Source organism: Cyprinodon tularosa, unplaced genomic scaffold (genome assembly GCF_016077235.1).
Source record: "Cyprinodon tularosa strain WSP-4 unplaced genomic scaffold, ASM1607723v1 ctg1352, whole genome shotgun sequence".
NCBI classification, from domain to species: Eukaryota; Metazoa; Chordata; class Actinopteri; order Cyprinodontiformes; family Cyprinodontidae; genus Cyprinodon; species Cyprinodon tularosa.
This window is the reverse complement of record NW_024038171.1, coordinates 28,316-45,926: the sequence shown is the minus strand read 5'-3', so window position 1 is coordinate 45,926 and position 17,611 is coordinate 28,316. Positions and strand designations below refer to the sequence as shown.

General features: G+C 47.3%; 2 protein-coding genes across 6 annotated transcripts; both read right to left on the bottom strand.

Moving 5' to 3' along the window:
• Nucleotides 1–7: 7 nt before the first annotated feature.
• LOC119778589 lies at nt 8–3,214 on the bottom strand. Of its 5 annotated transcripts, none has more exons than XM_038277903.1 (4): nt 2,102–3,214; nt 1,770–2,057; nt 1,135–1,677; nt 8–1,090 (listed from the first exon to the last, which is right to left on the bottom strand). In XM_038277903.1, the coding sequence occupies exons 1-4, from the start codon at nt 2,459–2,461 to the stop codon at nt 143–145; spliced, it is 2,139 nt and encodes a 712-aa protein (XP_038133831.1). In that variant the 5' UTR covers nt 2,462–3,214; the 3' UTR covers nt 8–142. The 5 variants fall into 5 exon arrangements, with proteins under 5 accessions (XP_038133831.1, XP_038133832.1, XP_038133834.1 ...); XM_038277904.1 differs by having other exon boundaries at nt 8–1,042; XM_038277906.1 differs by having other exon boundaries at nt 1,135–1,575.
• A 5-nt stretch (nt 3,215–3,219) lies between these two features.
• Nucleotides 3,220–17,087, bottom strand: LOC119778590 (XK-related protein 8-like). The gene is made up of 3 exons (XM_038277908.1): nt 16,477–17,087; nt 10,554–10,741; nt 3,220–4,112 (listed from the first exon to the last, which is right to left on the bottom strand). Exons 1-3 carry the CDS (start codon nt 16,803–16,805, stop codon nt 3,382–3,384), a joined length of 1,248 nt encoding a protein of 415 aa, XP_038133836.1. The 5' UTR covers nt 16,806–17,087; the 3' UTR covers nt 3,220–3,381.
• Nucleotides 17,088–17,611: the final 524 nt, after the last annotated feature.

The window sequence follows — 17,611 nt, the reverse complement described above, 5'->3', positions numbered from 1 at the left end:
GATCAGCAGCAGCAGCAGCACAGCCAGACACCAGTATTTCCCCTCCTTATAGAACTCCACTGCAGCCCAGATGTCCAGCACTATGTCGAACAGGAAGAGGGGCAGACCACAGGAAGCGAGGATGACATCCAACGGAGAAAACTCAAACACAGCCATGCTTACAGTTCCTGAGCAGGAACATTACTGCTGCTGACAGCTTATTAAACAAGAACCGAAAGCCAAAGTTCAAAAGACTTCCCAAACTCCGCCCACTGGGTGAGCCTCTTAAAGGAAAACCGCAGCTCTGCTGTGCAACAGCAGGAACCAGACGGCATGAGGGTAACGTGCAGCAGGAGAACATGTGAGAACATGTGGACCCAACGCCACAGGTAGAGCAGAGAGACTGAACCAACCACGCAGACGGCTTCACTGACGTCACCCTGAGCAAACGGACAGATGCAAAGTTCAGGGCAGCATGCAAACAAGCCGAGCCGCCATCAGAGACCAGCTGCTGCAGCAGGACCTGTGGTGGACCATCTGACCCATCAGAGACCAGCTGCTGCAGCAGGACCTGTGGTGGACCATCTGACCCGTCAGAGACCAGCTGCTGCAGCAGGACCTGTGGTGGACCATCTGACCCGTCAGAGACCAGCTGCTGCAGCAGGACCTGTGGTGGACCATCTGACCCGTCAGAGACCAGCTGCTGCAGCAGGACCTGTGGTGGACCATCTGACCCGTCAGAGACCAGCTGCTGCAGCAGGACCTGTGGTGGACCATCTGACCCGTCAGAGACCAGCTGCTGCAGCAGGACCTGTGGTGGACCATCTGACCCGTCAGAGACCAGCTGCTGCAGCAGGACCTGTGGTGGACCATCTGACCCGTCATCAGAGACCAGCTGCTGCAGCAGGACCTGTGGTGGACCATCTGACCCGTCATCAGAGACCAGCTGCTGCAGCAGGACCTGTGGTGGACCATCTGACCCATCATCAGAGACCAGCTGCTGCAGCAGGACCTGTGGTGGACCATCTGACCCGTCATCAGAGACCAGCTGCTGCAGCAGGACCTGTGGTGGACCATCTGACCCGTCAGAGACCAGCTGCTGCAGCAGGACCTGTGGTGGACCATCTGACCCGTCATCAGATGCTGCAGCAGGACCTGTGGTGGACCATCTGACCCGTCAGAGACCAGCTGCTGCAGCAGGACCTGTGGTGGACCATCTGACCCGTCAGAGACCAGCTGCTGCAGCAGGACCTGTGGTGGACCATCTGACCCGTCAGAGACCAGCTGCTGCAGCAGGACCTGTGGTGGACCATCTGACCCGTCAGAGACCAGCTGCTGCAGCAGGACCTGTGGTGGACCATCTGACCCGTCAGAGACCAGCTGCTGCAGCAGGACCTGTGGTGGACCATCTGACCCATCATCAGAGACCAGCTGCTGCAGCAGGACCTGTGGTGGACCATCTGACCCATCATCAGAGACCAGCTGCTGCAGCAGGACCTGTGGTGGACCATCTGACCCGTCATCAGAGACCAGCTGCTGCAGCAGGACCTGTGGTGGACCATCTGACCCGTCAGAGACCAGCTGCTGCAGCAGGACCTGTGGTGGACCATCTGACCCATCATCAGAGACCAGCTGCTGCAGCAGGACCTGTGGTGGACCATCTGACCCATCATCAGAGACCAGCTGCTGCAGCAGGACCTGTGGTGGACCATCTGACCCATCAGAGACCAGCTGCTGCAGCAGGACCTGTGGTGGACCATCTGACCCGTCATCAGATGCTGCAGCAGGACCTGTGGTGGACCATCTGACCCGTCAGAGACCAGCTGCTGCAGCAGGACCTGTGGTGGACCATCTGACCCGTCAGAGACCAGCTGCTGCAGCAGGACCTGTGGTGGACCATCTGACCCGTCAGAGACCAGCTGCTGCAGCAGGACCTGTGGTGGACCATCTGACCCGTCAGAGACCAGCTGCTGCAGCAGGACCTGTGGTGGACCATCTGACCCGTCAGAGACCAGCTGCTGCAGCAGGACCTGTGGTGGACCATCTGACCCATCAGAGACCAGCTGCTGCAGCAGGACCTGTGGTGGACCATCTGACCCGTCATCAGATGCTGCAGCAGGACCTGTGGTGGACCATCTGACCCGTCAGAGACCAGCTGCTGCAGCAGGACCTGTGGTGGACCATCTGACCCGTCAGAGACCAGCTGCTGCAGCAGGACCTGTGGTGGACCATCTGACCCATCAGAGACCAGCTGCTGCAGCAGGACCTGTGGTGGACCATCTGACCCGTCAGAGACCAGCTGCTGCAGCAGGACCTGTGGTGGACCATCTGACCCATCAGAGACCAGCTGCTGCAGCAGGACCTGTGGTGGACCATCTGACCCGTCATCAGATGCTGCAGCAGGACCTGTGGTGGACCAGCAGATGGTCCAACATTCAGACTCAGAGGCAGCAGAATCTTTTTTTTTTATACATCCAAACATTTAAACAGAATCAATCCTCACATCCCATAAAAGTCTTAAATCATCATCTCCTCCTGCTTAATATGGCCAGATCCCGTCTCTATGGTAACCAGAGGGAAAAATCGCCTGTCAGTCAGAACCAGGTGGAAATGGGTCAGGATGATACTGAGGTTATAGAGGCAGGTCCAGGTGTGTGTCTGCAGGATGTCATCTGGAGGCGGACGGTCCACCTGAGGTAGATGTTGGACGTTTCCGGCTGCTGTGGACAGAAACCAGTAACACCATATATATCTATAGGGGAACATCCCCGTAACTCATCTCCCAGGTTAAAGTTCTGTTCTGGTCTCTGTTGGAGGATTCTGGAGGTTCTTTGGACCAACTTCCTGGTCAGAAATGTCCAGAACAGCCAATCAGAGCGCAGCACAGGAGTCCGTCCCAGTCTAGCTTCCTATCTGGGAGCAAACTGGTTCTCTGAAGGTTTGTTTCTGTTTGTCTCCATCTAGTGTTCAATAGAGGAACTGAAGGAGGAATTAAACTTTTATGGATTCTGGGATTTAAATTTTTGTTCCGCTTCGATTTATTGACCTGAAATCAAGCAGGACGATAAAGGAAGCAGGTTTTCCATGAACTGATTCCCTCTGAGTTTGATGCTAACACTGATGCTAACCTCATTACTGCCGAAACAATATTTCTTTTGATTTAGTAAAAATATAAGCCTGGGAACAGATTATGATCAATCTGAGGGAATATTTAGGGAAAAAAAACTTTTTTTTTAACTGGGAATTTGTCAGTAAAATCATTAGAAAAAAATGTTTAAACGATGGAACTCGACAGTTTTTTAGCTTTTGTCCATGAAGAGCTTCTTCTTCCTGTCGGTCTGTGCTGCTGCAGCAGGTCTCTGCAGACGGACCACAAACAGGAAGATGGAGGATCTCTGCAGCTCAGCTGGTGACATCAGACGTGTCAACGGCTCGCCTGGCGGGGTAGAAACGAGCAGCTTGGCTCGCCATGCGCCGGTTGAGCAGCTGGGGGACCGGCTCCACGTCCTGGACAGAGAGGCTCCTGAAGGTGACGTCAGCGTCGGGCAGGTCGTGGGGCAGCCTGGGCTCCCTGTCCGGGGGCCTGAACAGTTTGGGGTGGAAGCAGCGGTAGTAAAGGACTTTGAAGAGGAGACCCAGCAGGTAGGCGAGAGGAAGGCTGATGATGAGGGTGAGGCTGTACGCCCGGCTCTGCACCAGGTCTCGGTAGCTCCACCAGGTGGCCAGCAGGATGACCACATCCACAGCGATGAAGGAGTGGTAGATGAGGCTGCGGCCCAGCGTGCGGCCCTCGGCCACGTTAAACCAGCTGAAGTACCAGATGAGGCCCACAGTGGCCCGGTACAGCCACTCCCCGCCGGCGCTGTCCATGAAGGCGGTGCTCTGCTTCCACACCCACACCACAAACACCAGCCACAGCAGCAGGAAGTGAGGGGCGATGAGAACGGGCAGGACAGAGGAGAAGAGGGCCAGGGCCCCCACGCGGGGGCCAATCAGCAGCAGGTTCCACAGGAAGTAGATGAGCGAGGGGCCCCAGCGCTGCTTGGCTTTATCAGGCAGGAAGGAGCGCAGGGAGCGGTGGTAGTCCACCACCATCCAGGCGATGGACATGGTGGAGGCGGCGACGCTCACGACTGCAGAGACACATAGGAGGAGAGACGGATCAGAACCGGATCAGAACCGGATCAGAACCGCTCACTCCGTTCTGACCCAACCATAACCTGCATTTCAGATACCAGCATGGACACCATGATGCCTCCACCGCCGTGCCCTACAGCTGCTACATTTGCTAACATGCTTCTGTCCATCGTGGTCCAACATCGGTACAGGGGACTCATCCGTCCAGAAGACACCGTCACAATTCAGACTTTTTTCACATAATAAACTAAAATGAAAATAAAAAAATAAGCTTTTTTTTTTTTTTTCCAGGAGCTCAATTCCTCTTCCCTACATTTAAACTGGAGGATTTCTGACAGAACATTTTTAAAGTTCAAATAAAAAACACATAATTTCTCCGTTTCTCATTTGATACTATGTACAAAACTGAATACGTCAAAGCAGTGTTTTAATCAACAGAGAAGATGACGAAATCATTTCGTTGACGATAACGAAAACTGACTAGTCACAGGTTTGAGTTTTAGTCAACGAGACTAAATAAAAATTAGCGGGTGTTCTGTCAGACGTTTAAACGTTTAATCATGGTGCTTTAATCAGCAAAGCAGTATCAGCCGTTTGATCCTGCCGCCCATCTGCCGCGCGGCGCTGCAGGAGCACAGATGGATCATGGCGGCGGCGGAAGGTTTGAGAAAATAACCCAGAATGATCCGCTACTGCGCACTGAACTCTGACTCTGCTCTGATCTTCCAGCCGTTCTTGTGCAGAAATGCGTCTTTGCATAGCTTAGCTCAGAGTCCGCGCTTTACGCTCCGCTCTGATGGTTCGCTCTCAGCCGTACGGCTCTTCCTGCTCTCGCTGCTTAATAAACTAGATGTGGCTGATCATCCTCTGCCAGGTATAAATAATCCCTTTACTATCCAGATTTTATTTCTTGCAGCTCACAAGCGGTGATGCTAAACATTCTTTCATTTCTACCAAAAGGAATCCCTAAATTATATCCAAATAAAACATTTTATTACTTTATGTTTATTTCTGGATAAAGATCCAGATAAAAAGGTAGATAGATCTTTAAATATTTCTCTCATTGTTTTTGTTTCTATCTATTTAAATATGATGGTAATGTTTCCTTCTATTGTGATTTTTTTTTTGCAACATAAAAGGGACTAAAACTACACTAAAATCTTTTTAAGTTTTAATCTAAAACCATCACTTATAATGACTAACATGAGACTAAGACTAATAATAGTTTTCATCCTGAAGACTGAATCCAAGATGGCTGTGAAAAACGACACTGATTACTGATTCTCCTTAGTTTATTGCCTTAGTTTATCACCTTAGTATTTCACTTTAGTTTATCTCCTTAGTTTTTTACTTTAGTTTATCTCCATAGTTTTTGTTTTTCACTTTAGTTTATCTCCTTGGTTTTTCACTTTAGTTTATCTCCTTGGTTTTTCACTTTAGTTTATCTCCTTGGTTTTTCACTTTAGTTTATCTCCTAAGTTTTTCTCCTTAGTTTATCTCCTTAGTTTTTCACTTTAGTTTATCTCCTTAGTTTTTGTTTTTCAGTTTAGTTTATCTCCTTAATTTTTGTTTTTCAGTTTAGTTTATCTCCTTGGTTTTTCACTTTAGTTTATCTCCTTGGTTTTTCACTTTAGTTTATCTCCTTAGTTTTTGTTTTTCAGTTTAGTTTATCTCCTTAATTTTTGTTTTTCAGTTTAGTTTATCTCCTTAATTTTTGTTTTTCACTTTAGTTTATCTCCTTGGTTTTTCACTTTAGTTTATCTCCTTGGTTTTTCACTTTAGTTTATCTCCTTGGTTTTTCTCTTTAGTTTATCTCCTTGGTTTTTCTCTTTAGTTTATCTCCTAAGTTTTTCTCATTAGATTTTTACACTTTAGTTTATCTCCCTAGTTTTTCCACTTTAGTTTGTCTCCTAAGTTTTTGTTTTTCACTTTAGTTTATCTCCTAGGTTTTTCACTTTAGTTTATCTCCTTGGTTTTTCACTTTAGTTTATCTCCTTAGTTTTTGTTTTTCAGTTTAGTTTATCTCCTTAATTTTTGTTTTTCACTTTAGTTTATCTCCTTGGTTTTTTTTTTTTTTTTTTTTTTTTTTTTTTTTTTTTTTTTTTTTTTTCTACAGTGTCCTGTCTGGCAAGGTGGCAATAAGAATAATTGTCTTGATGCCAAAAGGAGCCCAACAGATTTTACTTTCACAAGTGTAGCGGTATCGCAATTGCCATACCGCTCCACTTGTTTCATGTATATAAATTGCTTTATTATAATTATGCAGGGAGTTTTACAGTTCATATGGACACTGCAATGTAAGTAGAGCAGAAAAACAGAAGAAGAAGAAGGAAAAAGAAAAAGAAAAAAACAGGACAAAAGATGAAAGAAAGAGGAGATAGGAAGGAGACAATGACAAAACATTTTCAGTCTGCTTCAACACCTGTAATGAGATGGAGAAAAAAAAGAAAAAAAAAGAAAAAAGAACAGCACAACCAAAAAACATGGTACGAGATATACAATAAAGCAAACACCTTGAAACTATCACTAAAGTAATATTATTAAGTCTGACATGTACTCTGTGTTACCTGAAGATATGAATGTGGGGTTTCTGTTTGGAAGTGAATCTCTGAGTACCTGAAGCCTAGCACCTGTAGTTGTTTGTGAGGGTGAACTTGTGCATGTAAAGTTTTAACCATAGAAAAAAATGCTCAATAGTGGTTGTGGAGAGCCGGAGAGGCACACCCCCCAGAGCACTGAGTCCAGCGCCGGGAGACCCAAAGCCCCAGGCGCCCAAGGGGACCCCAGAAGCGAAGGCACCAAGGCGGGGCCAGCCCCGGAAATCAGACCCCACCAAGGCAGGAGGAGAGACAGCCACGAGGAAGCCCCCCAGCCACCGCCATGCCGGCGCCCCGGGGAGCCGCGGGGACGAGTCCGCGGGCCCCGCCGGCAGCCGGCCACCCCGAAGTAGGGCCGGGCGCCGAACACCAGCCCCCCCACGGCGCCGACCGAAACGCCCCAGCCCCACAGAGCACCGAAACACGCCCCGCCCCCCCGCACCAAGCCCCGGCGACCGGCCGCAACACCCACCGCGACCGCACCACCCAGGAAAACACTAAGACGGCCCCGCCCCCGGCCGGGGCCCATGCGCATCCGCCGCGAACCGGCCACGAGCGCCGCGGGACCCCCCCCAAAACGCCCCCCCGGCCAAAAGCGCAGCCCCACCCCACCAAGACCGATGCCAACAGCGCGCAACGAAACACACCGCGCACAGAATCAGCCCGAGAGCAGAAAAGCCGCCCGGCGCAAAACCGCAAGAGGAGCAGACCGCAGCCGGCGCAACCACCCCCCCCAGCAGCCCGAGGGGCAGCACAAAGCCAGAGCGGAGCGAACCGCGCCGCCCCCCCCACCGGACGATGCCAAAGCAGCCCAGCCACGTCCGCCACCCCCCCCGCAGCCCGCACCAGGCCCCGACACGCGGCCAGAGCAGCTCCGCCGCCCCGGCCCCCCACCACGCGCCGGCCATAGCCACCCCAGGCCCACACCCGCCCCGCAGCCCCACCCGCCGCGATCAGTGGGAACAGAGCAGCCCCGCCATGCCTCCAGGAGGGAAAACCCACCCGAATACCCAGCCAGCGCAGCCAGCCCGCCCAGACCGGCCCCCCAACACTACCCCCGCCGGAGCCGCCCGGACCCCCACACACCAGCGGCGCGCCGCCAGCAGGACCCCCACCCAGCAGGCCCGCCTGCCCCCCGAGAAAACAGACATGCCAAACCCCCCAAAGAAAAAAAGAGAAGAAAAAAAAAAAAAAATGCGACAGCGGACACCAGACACCGACCCGCCCGCAACCGCTCCCCCCCACCGAGGAAGAGAAAAAAAAAAAAAAAAAAAAAAAAAAAAAAAAAATAAAAAATAAAAAGGTAAAAAAATAAATTAATTAATAATTACAATTAAAATAAATAGGCAAGAGGAGAAGTGCGAGCGGAAAAACCAGAGCCCAAAACAGGACCCAAGACCCGCACCCCACCATGCCGCGCAGCTCCCCCCCTCCCCGAACCGATACCACAGAACCGGCATAGGAAAGAAACACCGCCCAGGAACCGGCATCGTAGCGAAGGCACCGGCACCGACCCCGAAAATCCCCGAACAACACCCAGCCCCACCCCGAAGCGGATCCAGTCCCAGGCCCCAGGGATCCGAGGCCCCAAGGGCACCCCACCCCCAGACAGGAGCCCCAGCAAAGCCCCGGCCGGCCGGGGCCAGTGGAGAGGCCGCCAGGAATGAGCCAGCAGTCCCCCGGGCATCCACCCCCAGCTCCAACAGTGCACCGGTGAGCCCCGACGCCAGCCAGCGGAGGGAGAGCAGGACGGGGGGAATGGGCTCCGCACTTAGCGGAGACTTGAGATGTATTTGGGAGAGGGTGCGGTTGAGACCCCAACCTGGGAAAGAAAAAAAAAACAAAAAAAAAAACACACCATCTCAATCATGCCTTCCCTCCCTAGTGCCCCCACTCGTACCACAGGAAAAAAAAAAAAAAAAAAAAAATTGAATAAAATAATAATAATAATAAATAAAGAAAATAACAACGCAGACACACATTCACACATAACACTCACATCCAATAATACCAGGACCAAAAACCCGGTGACACCGGTGGTCGGTCCCGGGACTATCGGATGACCCCATAAGTGAACCTAAAATCCGGATGTGAGGGGAGGGGAGCGGCGACACCGCCACACCAACCCATCTCTTTCCTGCTTCAAGCCCGGCCCCCCACCCCGCACACGGACCGGACCACCCCCCGCAAGAGCCCCCCCCGGGACCGGGGCCCACCCATCCCGCGCCGGCCACCCAACCAGAACCGCCCCCCCCCCCCCCGAAAAGAACAAAAAAAAAAAAAAAACCTTCAACCAGGCACTTCATGCCTCTCCTTGGTTTTTCACTTTAGTTTATCTCCTTGGTTTTTCTCTTTAGTTTATCTCCTAAGTTTTTCTCCTTAGATTTTACACTTTAGTTTATCTCCCTAGTTTTTCCACTTTAGTTTGTCTCCTAAGTTTTTGTTTTTCACTTTAGTTTATCTCCTTAGTTTTTGTTTTTCACTTTAGTTTATCTCCTTAATTTTTCCACTTTAGTTTATCTCCTTAGTTTTTCACTTTAGTTTATCTCCCTAGTTTTTCCACTTTAGTTTGTCTCCTAAGTTTTTGTTTTTCACTTTAGTTTATCTCCTTAGTTTATCTCCTTAGTTTTTGTTTTTCACTTTAGTTTATCTCCTTAGTTTATCTCCTTAGTTTTTGTTTTTCACTTTAGTTTATCTCCTTAGTTTATCTCCTTAGTTTTTGTTTTTCACTTTAGTTTATCTCCTTAATTTTTCCACTTTAGTTTATCTCCTTAGTTTTTCACTTTAGTTTATCTCCCTAGTTTTTCCACTTTAGTTTGTCTCCTAAGTTTTTGTTTTTCACTTTAGTTTATCTCCTTAGTTTATCTCCTTAGTTTTTGTTTTCCACTTTAGTTTATCTCCTTAGTTTTGTACGAAAAAAATAAACCTCAACAATTTAATTACTTACTTTTTGGTGTTTGTTTAAAGTGTATTGCAACCTGACCTTTAATTGTTTTAATCTATTTACTTTCTTGATCAAAGTTTGATGCCAAACCGAGTCTTTAATCAAACATTCCTTTTCCCGATCCAAAGCCATTCCTACAACAGACCATTTTAGTGACGTTTTAACGATCCTTTCAGAGTGACGTAGTGTTTCTATAAACCCGCCGGACGACGTTTGACTACAGTGACATCACAGCTGGGTTCGGTCACCTGACTCATCGAGAGGCGGCCAGCATGCTGGGAAATTCTCTCTATAACATTTTAGTGCGATTTAGAGCAGCCACAGAAAGAAAAGATAATCTAGCATCACACACCTTAAAACTGCTCTAGATGCTCATTTCTATTTGAACTTTAAAGACAAACAAGTTGGTTTTATCCAGAAGAGAATTAGGGCAGCTGAAAAAAAAGGTTTACTGCTTTTTAAATATTATTTCAGTTTAATAAGGGGAAAGGTCAGAATTCCGACCTTGATCTCAGAATTATGACTTTTTTCCTCAGAATTCCGACTTTAATCCCAGAATTCGGACTTTAATCTCTGACTTTATTTTCCCAATATTAAACGTAAATAAAATTCAAAAATCTGTAAATTTTATTCTTAAGTTTATTTTTTAACTGGCCCTAATCCTCTTCCATAGTTTTTATCCTGAATGTTTTCTGAATATTTCTGGTTTCAGTTCATTCTCCAGTTTCTCATCAATCTGTTATGATAATTTGATTAATCTGGTTAATCTAATGAGTTATTCCTGATAATCCTCCCCAGGTGCATCTGATCAGGAGGAACTCTCTCAGCTTCTCCCTCCCTCCATCTCGTTCCCGTCCACCATCGGAGCGGGTTTGGCGGCGGCGGCGGTGACTCACACTGGACCGTCCTGGCCTGGTTGGTGCTGAGCATGACGTAGATCATCAGGATGAGCTGAGGGGCGCTCTCGCAGAACGTCTCGATCAGACGCAGCATGCTCAGGTCGTGCGTGAGGTAGACGGCATACTCAGAGCCCTCCTCCTTCCTCCACCACACCCTGAAGCCCTGGCGAATGGCGGAGAAGTGTCTGCATGGACGAGACAGCGGCGGTTCGTTAATCAGGCGTTCAGAGATTCATCCTTCATTAGCTGATTATTTCTGCACCTCCACCTGTGAGCCGGTTTGCTGCTTCACACACCTGAGAGGAAGAATGCTGGAGCATTCTTCCTCTCAGGTGTGTCTCAGCATTTATGTTTTAGCCTTTTTTTCTGATCCTGCTTTTCCTTCAGATTTGTGTAAACAGAAGGAATCAGATCCCTGAAATTTATCAAAGCGTTGGAGCCTCACAAAGATAGAAAAACTGTTTTCTGGGAGGCGTTGCTCCTGAAAAGCAGGTTCTGGAGAAATAAAAGGTGAAATAAAGCATGAGGAGCACCTGTGCTGCTAAAAACATTCCAGTGAAGCATGTGTCAAATGTTATTTAATCCATCCAACGCCTTTAAACATTTATCTCTGTGTTGGTTGATCAAACCTGGAAAGGTTAGCAGTCTGATAGAAGCCATAATAATCCCCACTGTGAGGCACGGCAGGGGAAGCATCACGTTAGCTTACGTTTTACCTCTACTAAAAGGAGGGGAGCCAACAGACCTGGATAATTATAGACCAATATCAAACCTGTCAGTACTTGCTAAAATTCTTGAATCCCAAGTCAACTCCCAACTAAAACAGTTCCTTACAGTCAACAACCTCCTGTGTGAAACTCAGTCAGGTTCAGAGCAGGTCACAGCACCATAACAGCCGCTGTGTCTGTTTTAAATGATATAATAAATGCCTTAGACAAAAAACATCATTGTGCCGCCCGTTTCCTGGATTTGTCTAAGGCATTTGATTCTGTCAACCACCAACTACTTTTAGCCAGACTCTGCAAGCTTGGAAGAAGTGACTCTGCCATAGAGTGCTTTAAAAACTATCTCTCAGACAGAACACAATGCATCTACAGGTGCTGGTCATAAAATTAGAATATCATGAAAAAGTAGATTGATTTCAGTAATTCCATTTAAAAAGTGAAACTTGTATATTATATTCATACATTACATACAAACTCATATATTTCAGATGTTTATTTTGTTTAATTTTGATGATTACAAATGACAACAAATGAAAATCTCAAATTCATCATATCAGAAAATTAGAATATTACTGAAGACCAATAAAAACAAAGGATTTATAGAAATGTTGGCCAACTGAAAAGTATGAACATGAAAAGTATGAGCATGTACAGCACTCAGTATTTAGTTGGGCCTCCTTTGGCCTGTATTACTGCAGCAATGCGGCGTGGCATGGAGTCGATCAGTCTGTGGCACTGCTCAGGTGTTATGATAGCCCAGGTTGCTCTAATAGTGGCTTTTAGCTCTTCTGAATTGTTGGGTCTGGTGTATTGCATCTTCTTCTTCACAATACCCCATAGATTTTCTATGGGGTTAAGGTCAGGAGAGTTTGCTGGCCAATTAAGAACAGGGATACCATGGTCCTTCAACCAGGTACTGGTAGCTTTGGCACTGTGTGCAGGTGCCAAGTCCTGTTGGAAAATGAAATCTGCATCTCCAAAAAGTTGGTCAGCTGCAGGAAGCATGAAGTGCTCTAAAACTTCCTGGTATGTGGCTGCGTTGACCCTGGACCTCAGAAAACACAATGGACCAACAACAGCAGATGACATGGCACCCCAAACCATCACTGACTGTGGAAACTTTACACTGGACTTCAAGCAACGTGGATGAAGTGCCTCTCTTCTTTTCCTCCAGACTCTGGGACCTTGATTTCCAAAGGAAATGCAAAATTTACTTTCATCAGAGAACATGACTTTGGACCACTCACCAGCAGTCCAGTCCTGTTTCTCTTTAGCCCAGGCAAGACGCTTCTGACGCTGTCTGTGGTTCAAGAGTGGCTTGACACAAGGAATGCGACAGCAGAAACCCATGTCTTTCATACGTCTGTGTGTGGTGGTTCTTGAAGCACTCACTCCAGCTGCAGTCCACTCTTTGTGAATCTCCCCCACATTTTTGAAGGGGTTTTGTTTCACAATCCTCTCCAGGGTGCGGTTATCTCTCTTGCTTGTACACTTTTTTCGACCACATCTTTTCCTTCCCTTCGCCTCTCTATTAATGTGCTTGGACACTGAGCTCTGTGAACAGCCAGCCTCTTTAGCGATGACCTTTTGTGTCTTGCCCTCCTTGTGCAAGGTGTCGATGGTCGTCTTTTGGACAACTGTCAAGTCAGCAGTCTTCCCCATGATTGTGTAGCCTATAGAACTAGACTGAAAGACCATTTAAAGGCTTTTGCAGGTGGTTTGAGTTAATTAGCTGATTAGAGTGTGGCACCAGGGGCCATCAATTTTGAACCTTTTCACAATATTCTAATTTTCTGATATGATGAATTTGAGATTTTCATTTGTTGTCATTTGTAATCATCAAAATTAAACAAAATAAACATCTGAAATATATGAGTTTGTATGTAATGTATGAATATAATATACAAGTTTCACTTTTTAAATGGAATTACTGAAATCAATCTACTTTTTCATGATATTCTAATTTTATGACCAGCACCTGTATGTGGACGGACTTAAATCTGACTTTTTGGAAGTGACTAAGGGAGTTCCTCAAGGTTCAATTTTGGCACCTGTCCTGTTCACTATATTTATAAATGACATTGGAAATAACTTGAAATCTGTTAAATTTCACCTCTATGCTGATGACACCATAATATATTCAATTGCCTCTTCAGTTAGCAATGCTTTGAATGATCTTCAGTCTGCTTTCCATCAACTTCAGGTCCCCCTAAATCAGCTGAAGTTGGTCCTAAATGTAAAAAAGACTAAATTTATGACATTCTCTAAAACGCTCCCAAAACTCAAAGCATCACGGCATTAAGACCTTAAGTGGAGGAGCTGTTATAAGTACCTGGGTATCTGGATAGACGACAAATTGTCTTTCACAACACATTTAAATAATATGTTAAAAAAGCTGAAAGCTCTGCTCGGCTTTTACTACAGACTAAAATCCTCTTTGATTCCCTCAGTGAGGAAAAGATGTTCAGACCTCCTTCCTTCCTGTTCTGGACTATGGAGACATCATATATATGGATGCTGCCTCCTCAGCTCTAGTTTATCACGGTTCTTTATGTTTCATCACCAACTCTGCCTTCAGGACTCATCATTAAACTGAATGCTCTGGTTTCATGGCCCTCTCTAAGCTTCAGAAGGCAACATCATTGGCTTACTTTCATTTTTAGGCCATCCTGGCTAAACTCCCTCCATACCTGTGTCACCTCATGTCTGTAGCTAACAGTGGTTAAAACTCACGCTCTTCAAGTCGTGTTCTTTCCACTATTCCCAGGATCAACGCAGATCTTAGCAAAACATCATTTTCCTATGCAGCACGTTGGTCGTGGCACAATACAGCATTTTAAATCACTATTGAAAACCGCTGCACAGAGAAATGAAACTTTATTCTAAAGTCTAGTTTATGATTGATTTTATTATGTTGTTTTTATGTGTTTTTATATGTCTTATTGTACTGCTGCTTCTTGGACAGGTCTCCCTCGAAAAAGAGATTTTATCTCAAGGGACTTCCTGGTAAAATAAAGGTAAAATAAAAAAATAAAAAAAATCAGAACCAGGATCAGAACCAGGATCAGGACAAGGATCAGAAACAGGATCAGAACCAGAACCAGAACCAGGATGAAGATCAGAAACAGGATCAGAACCAGAACCAGGACGAGGATCAGAAACAGGATCAGAACCAGAACCAGGACGAGGATCAGAAACAGGATCAGGACCAGGACGAAGATCAGAAACAGGATCAGAACCAGAACCAGGACGAGGATCAGAAACAGGATCAGGACCAGGACGAAGATCAGAAACAGGATCAGAACCAGAACCAGGACGAGGATCAGAAACAGGATCAGAACCAGAACCAGGACGAGGATCAGAAACAGGATCAGAACCAGGATGAGGATCAGAAACGGGATCAGAACCAGAACCAGAACGAAGATCAGAAACAGGATCAGAACCAGGATGAAGATCAGAAACAGGATCAGAACCAGGATGAGGATCAGAAACAGGATCAGAACCAGGATGAAGATCAGAAACAGGATCAGAACCAGAACCAGGATGAGGATCAGAAACAGGATCAGAACCAGGATGAGGATCAGAAACGGGATCAGAACCAGAACCAGAACGAAGATCAGAAACAGGATCAGAACCAGGATGAAGATCTGAAACAGGATCAGAACCAGAACCAGGATGAGGATCAGAAACAGGATCAGAACCAGAACCAGGACGAAGATCAGAAACAGGATCAGAACCAGAACCAGGACGAGGATCAGAAACAGGATCAGAACCAGGATGAAGATCAGAAACAGGATCAGAACCAGAACCAGGACGAGGATCAGAAACAGGATCAGAACCAGGATGAGGATCAGAAACGGGATCAGAACCAGAACCAGAACGAAGATCAGAAACAGGATCAGAACCAGGATGAAGATCAGAAACAGGATCAGAACCAGAACCAGGATGAGGATCAGAAACAGGATCAGAACCAGAACCAGGATGAGGATCAGAAACGGGATCAGAACCAGGATGAAGATCAGAAACAGGATCAGAACCAGAACCAGGACGAGGATCAGAAACAGGATCAGAACCAGGATGAAGATCAGAAACAGGATCAGAACCAGAACCAGGATGAAGATCAGAAACAGGATCAGAACCAGAACCAGGATGAGGATCAGAAACAGGATCAGAACCAGAACCAGGATGAGGATCAGAAACGGGATCAGAACCAGGATGAAGATCAGAAACAGGATCAGAACCAGAACCAGGATGAGGATCAGAAACGGGATCAGAACCAGGATGAAGATCAGAAACAGGATCAGAACCAGAACCAGGATGAGGATCAGAAACAGGATCAGAACCAGAACCAGGATGAGGATCAGAAACAGGATCAGAACCAGGATGAGGATCAGAAACGGGATCAGAACCAGAACCAGAACGAAGATCAGAAACAGGATCAGAACCAGGATGAAGATCAGAAACAGGATCAGAACCAGAACCAGGATGAGGATCAGAAACAGGATCAGAACCAGAACCAGGACGAAGATCAGAAACAGGATCAGAACCAGAACCAGGACGAGGATCAGAAACAGGATCAGAACCAGAACCAGGACGAGGATCAGAAACAGGATCAGAACCAGAACCAGGACGAAGATCAGAAACAGGATCAGAACCAGAACCAGGACGAGGATCAGAAACAGGATCAGAACCAGAACCAGGATGAGGATCAGAAACAGGATCAGAACCAGAACCAGGATGAAGATCAGAAACAGGATCAGAACCAGAACCAGGACGAGGATCAGAAACAGGATCAGAACCAGGATGAGGATCAGAAACAGGATCAGAACCAGAACCAGGATGAAGATCAGAAACAGGATCAGAACCAGAACCAGGACGAGGATCAGAAACAGGATCAGAACCAGGATGAGGATCAGAAACGGGATCAGAACCAGAACCAGAACGAAGATCAGAAACAGGATCAGAACCAGGATGAAGATCAGAAACAGGACCAGAACCATGATCAGAAACAGAATCAGAACCAGAACCAGGACGAGGATCAGAACCATGATCAGAACCAGGAAGAAGATCAGAAACAGGATCAGAACCAGGACGAGGATCAGAAACAGGACCAGAACCATGATCAGAAACAGAATCAGAACCAGAACCAGGACGAGGATCAGAACCATGATCAGAACCAGGACCAGCATCAGTACCTGCAGAGGAAGCCCAGCTGGAGAACATGCAGCAGGCAGAACAGCCTCCCTCGGTCCGCGCAGAGGATCCTTCCTTCCCCCGCAGCCTGCTGGATGAAGCCCGGCAGCTCTCGGTCGTACCGGAACCAGAACCAGCTGAACATCTGGACCACCACAGAGGAGAGGAGCATGAGGCTGAGCAGCACCCCGAACCACAGCAGCTCCCCCCGGCAGTAGAACTCTCTGGCCAGCCACAGGTCGGAGCACCAGTCCAGCAGGAAGGTGCAGACCCCCACCACCGAGAAGGAGAAGTCGAGCCAGGAGTACCCGGAGAAGGAACCGCTCTCCATGAGGAGAGGAGCGTTGCTGCTGCTCAGCGGCTAGCAGCCCTGCTAACATCGGACCGTTAGAGGAGGAACCGCCGCGTCCTTCCGGGGGAACCAAGAACTTCCCCCCCGGCTCCACATTTCAGCGAGGAGGGAGGAAAAACTGGAGGGAAGAACCAGGAGGAGCGGAGAGGAGGAGGAGGAGAGGAGGAGAAGCGCTCCAACAGCTCCAGGATTTCAGCACTTATCATGGAAGATCCGGGCGGCTAGAAGCTCCGCCCACCGCGCCCTGTAGCCGGGGCAACCAGGCGGCGAATTCTTCTTCTTCTTTATAGAATTTTTTGGCGGTTGGCACGCAAAGAAATGGCGCTTTACCGCCACCAACTGGTATGGAGTGTGGATCAGAATGGCTACTAATTTATACTAAACAAATAGGTCACAATCAAATTAACAAAACAATATCAACAAAACCAAAATAAGATTCAGATCCTCTCAATTACATTTATTAATCTAAGATAATGAAAGACAATTAGATAACACTTATCTCTTGAGTTTGTATTTAGTATTTCTATTAAATCAAATTGTATTCTTTCCATTTTTATATTTTGAACCATTTCTTTCCTTTCTCTTTCATACTTCCTGCAGTATACCATAACGTGTTCAACTGTATCTTGTTGCTCACAGTATTCACATCTGCTGCCATTGCTTTACCTATTTTGTATAATGTACTATTTAATCCTGTGCGCCCATAGGCGGAGAATTGAAACCGCTCTGCTGCTTAATCGAACTCACCTATTGGCTGTGTTCGAATTCAGAGGCTGCGGTCTACC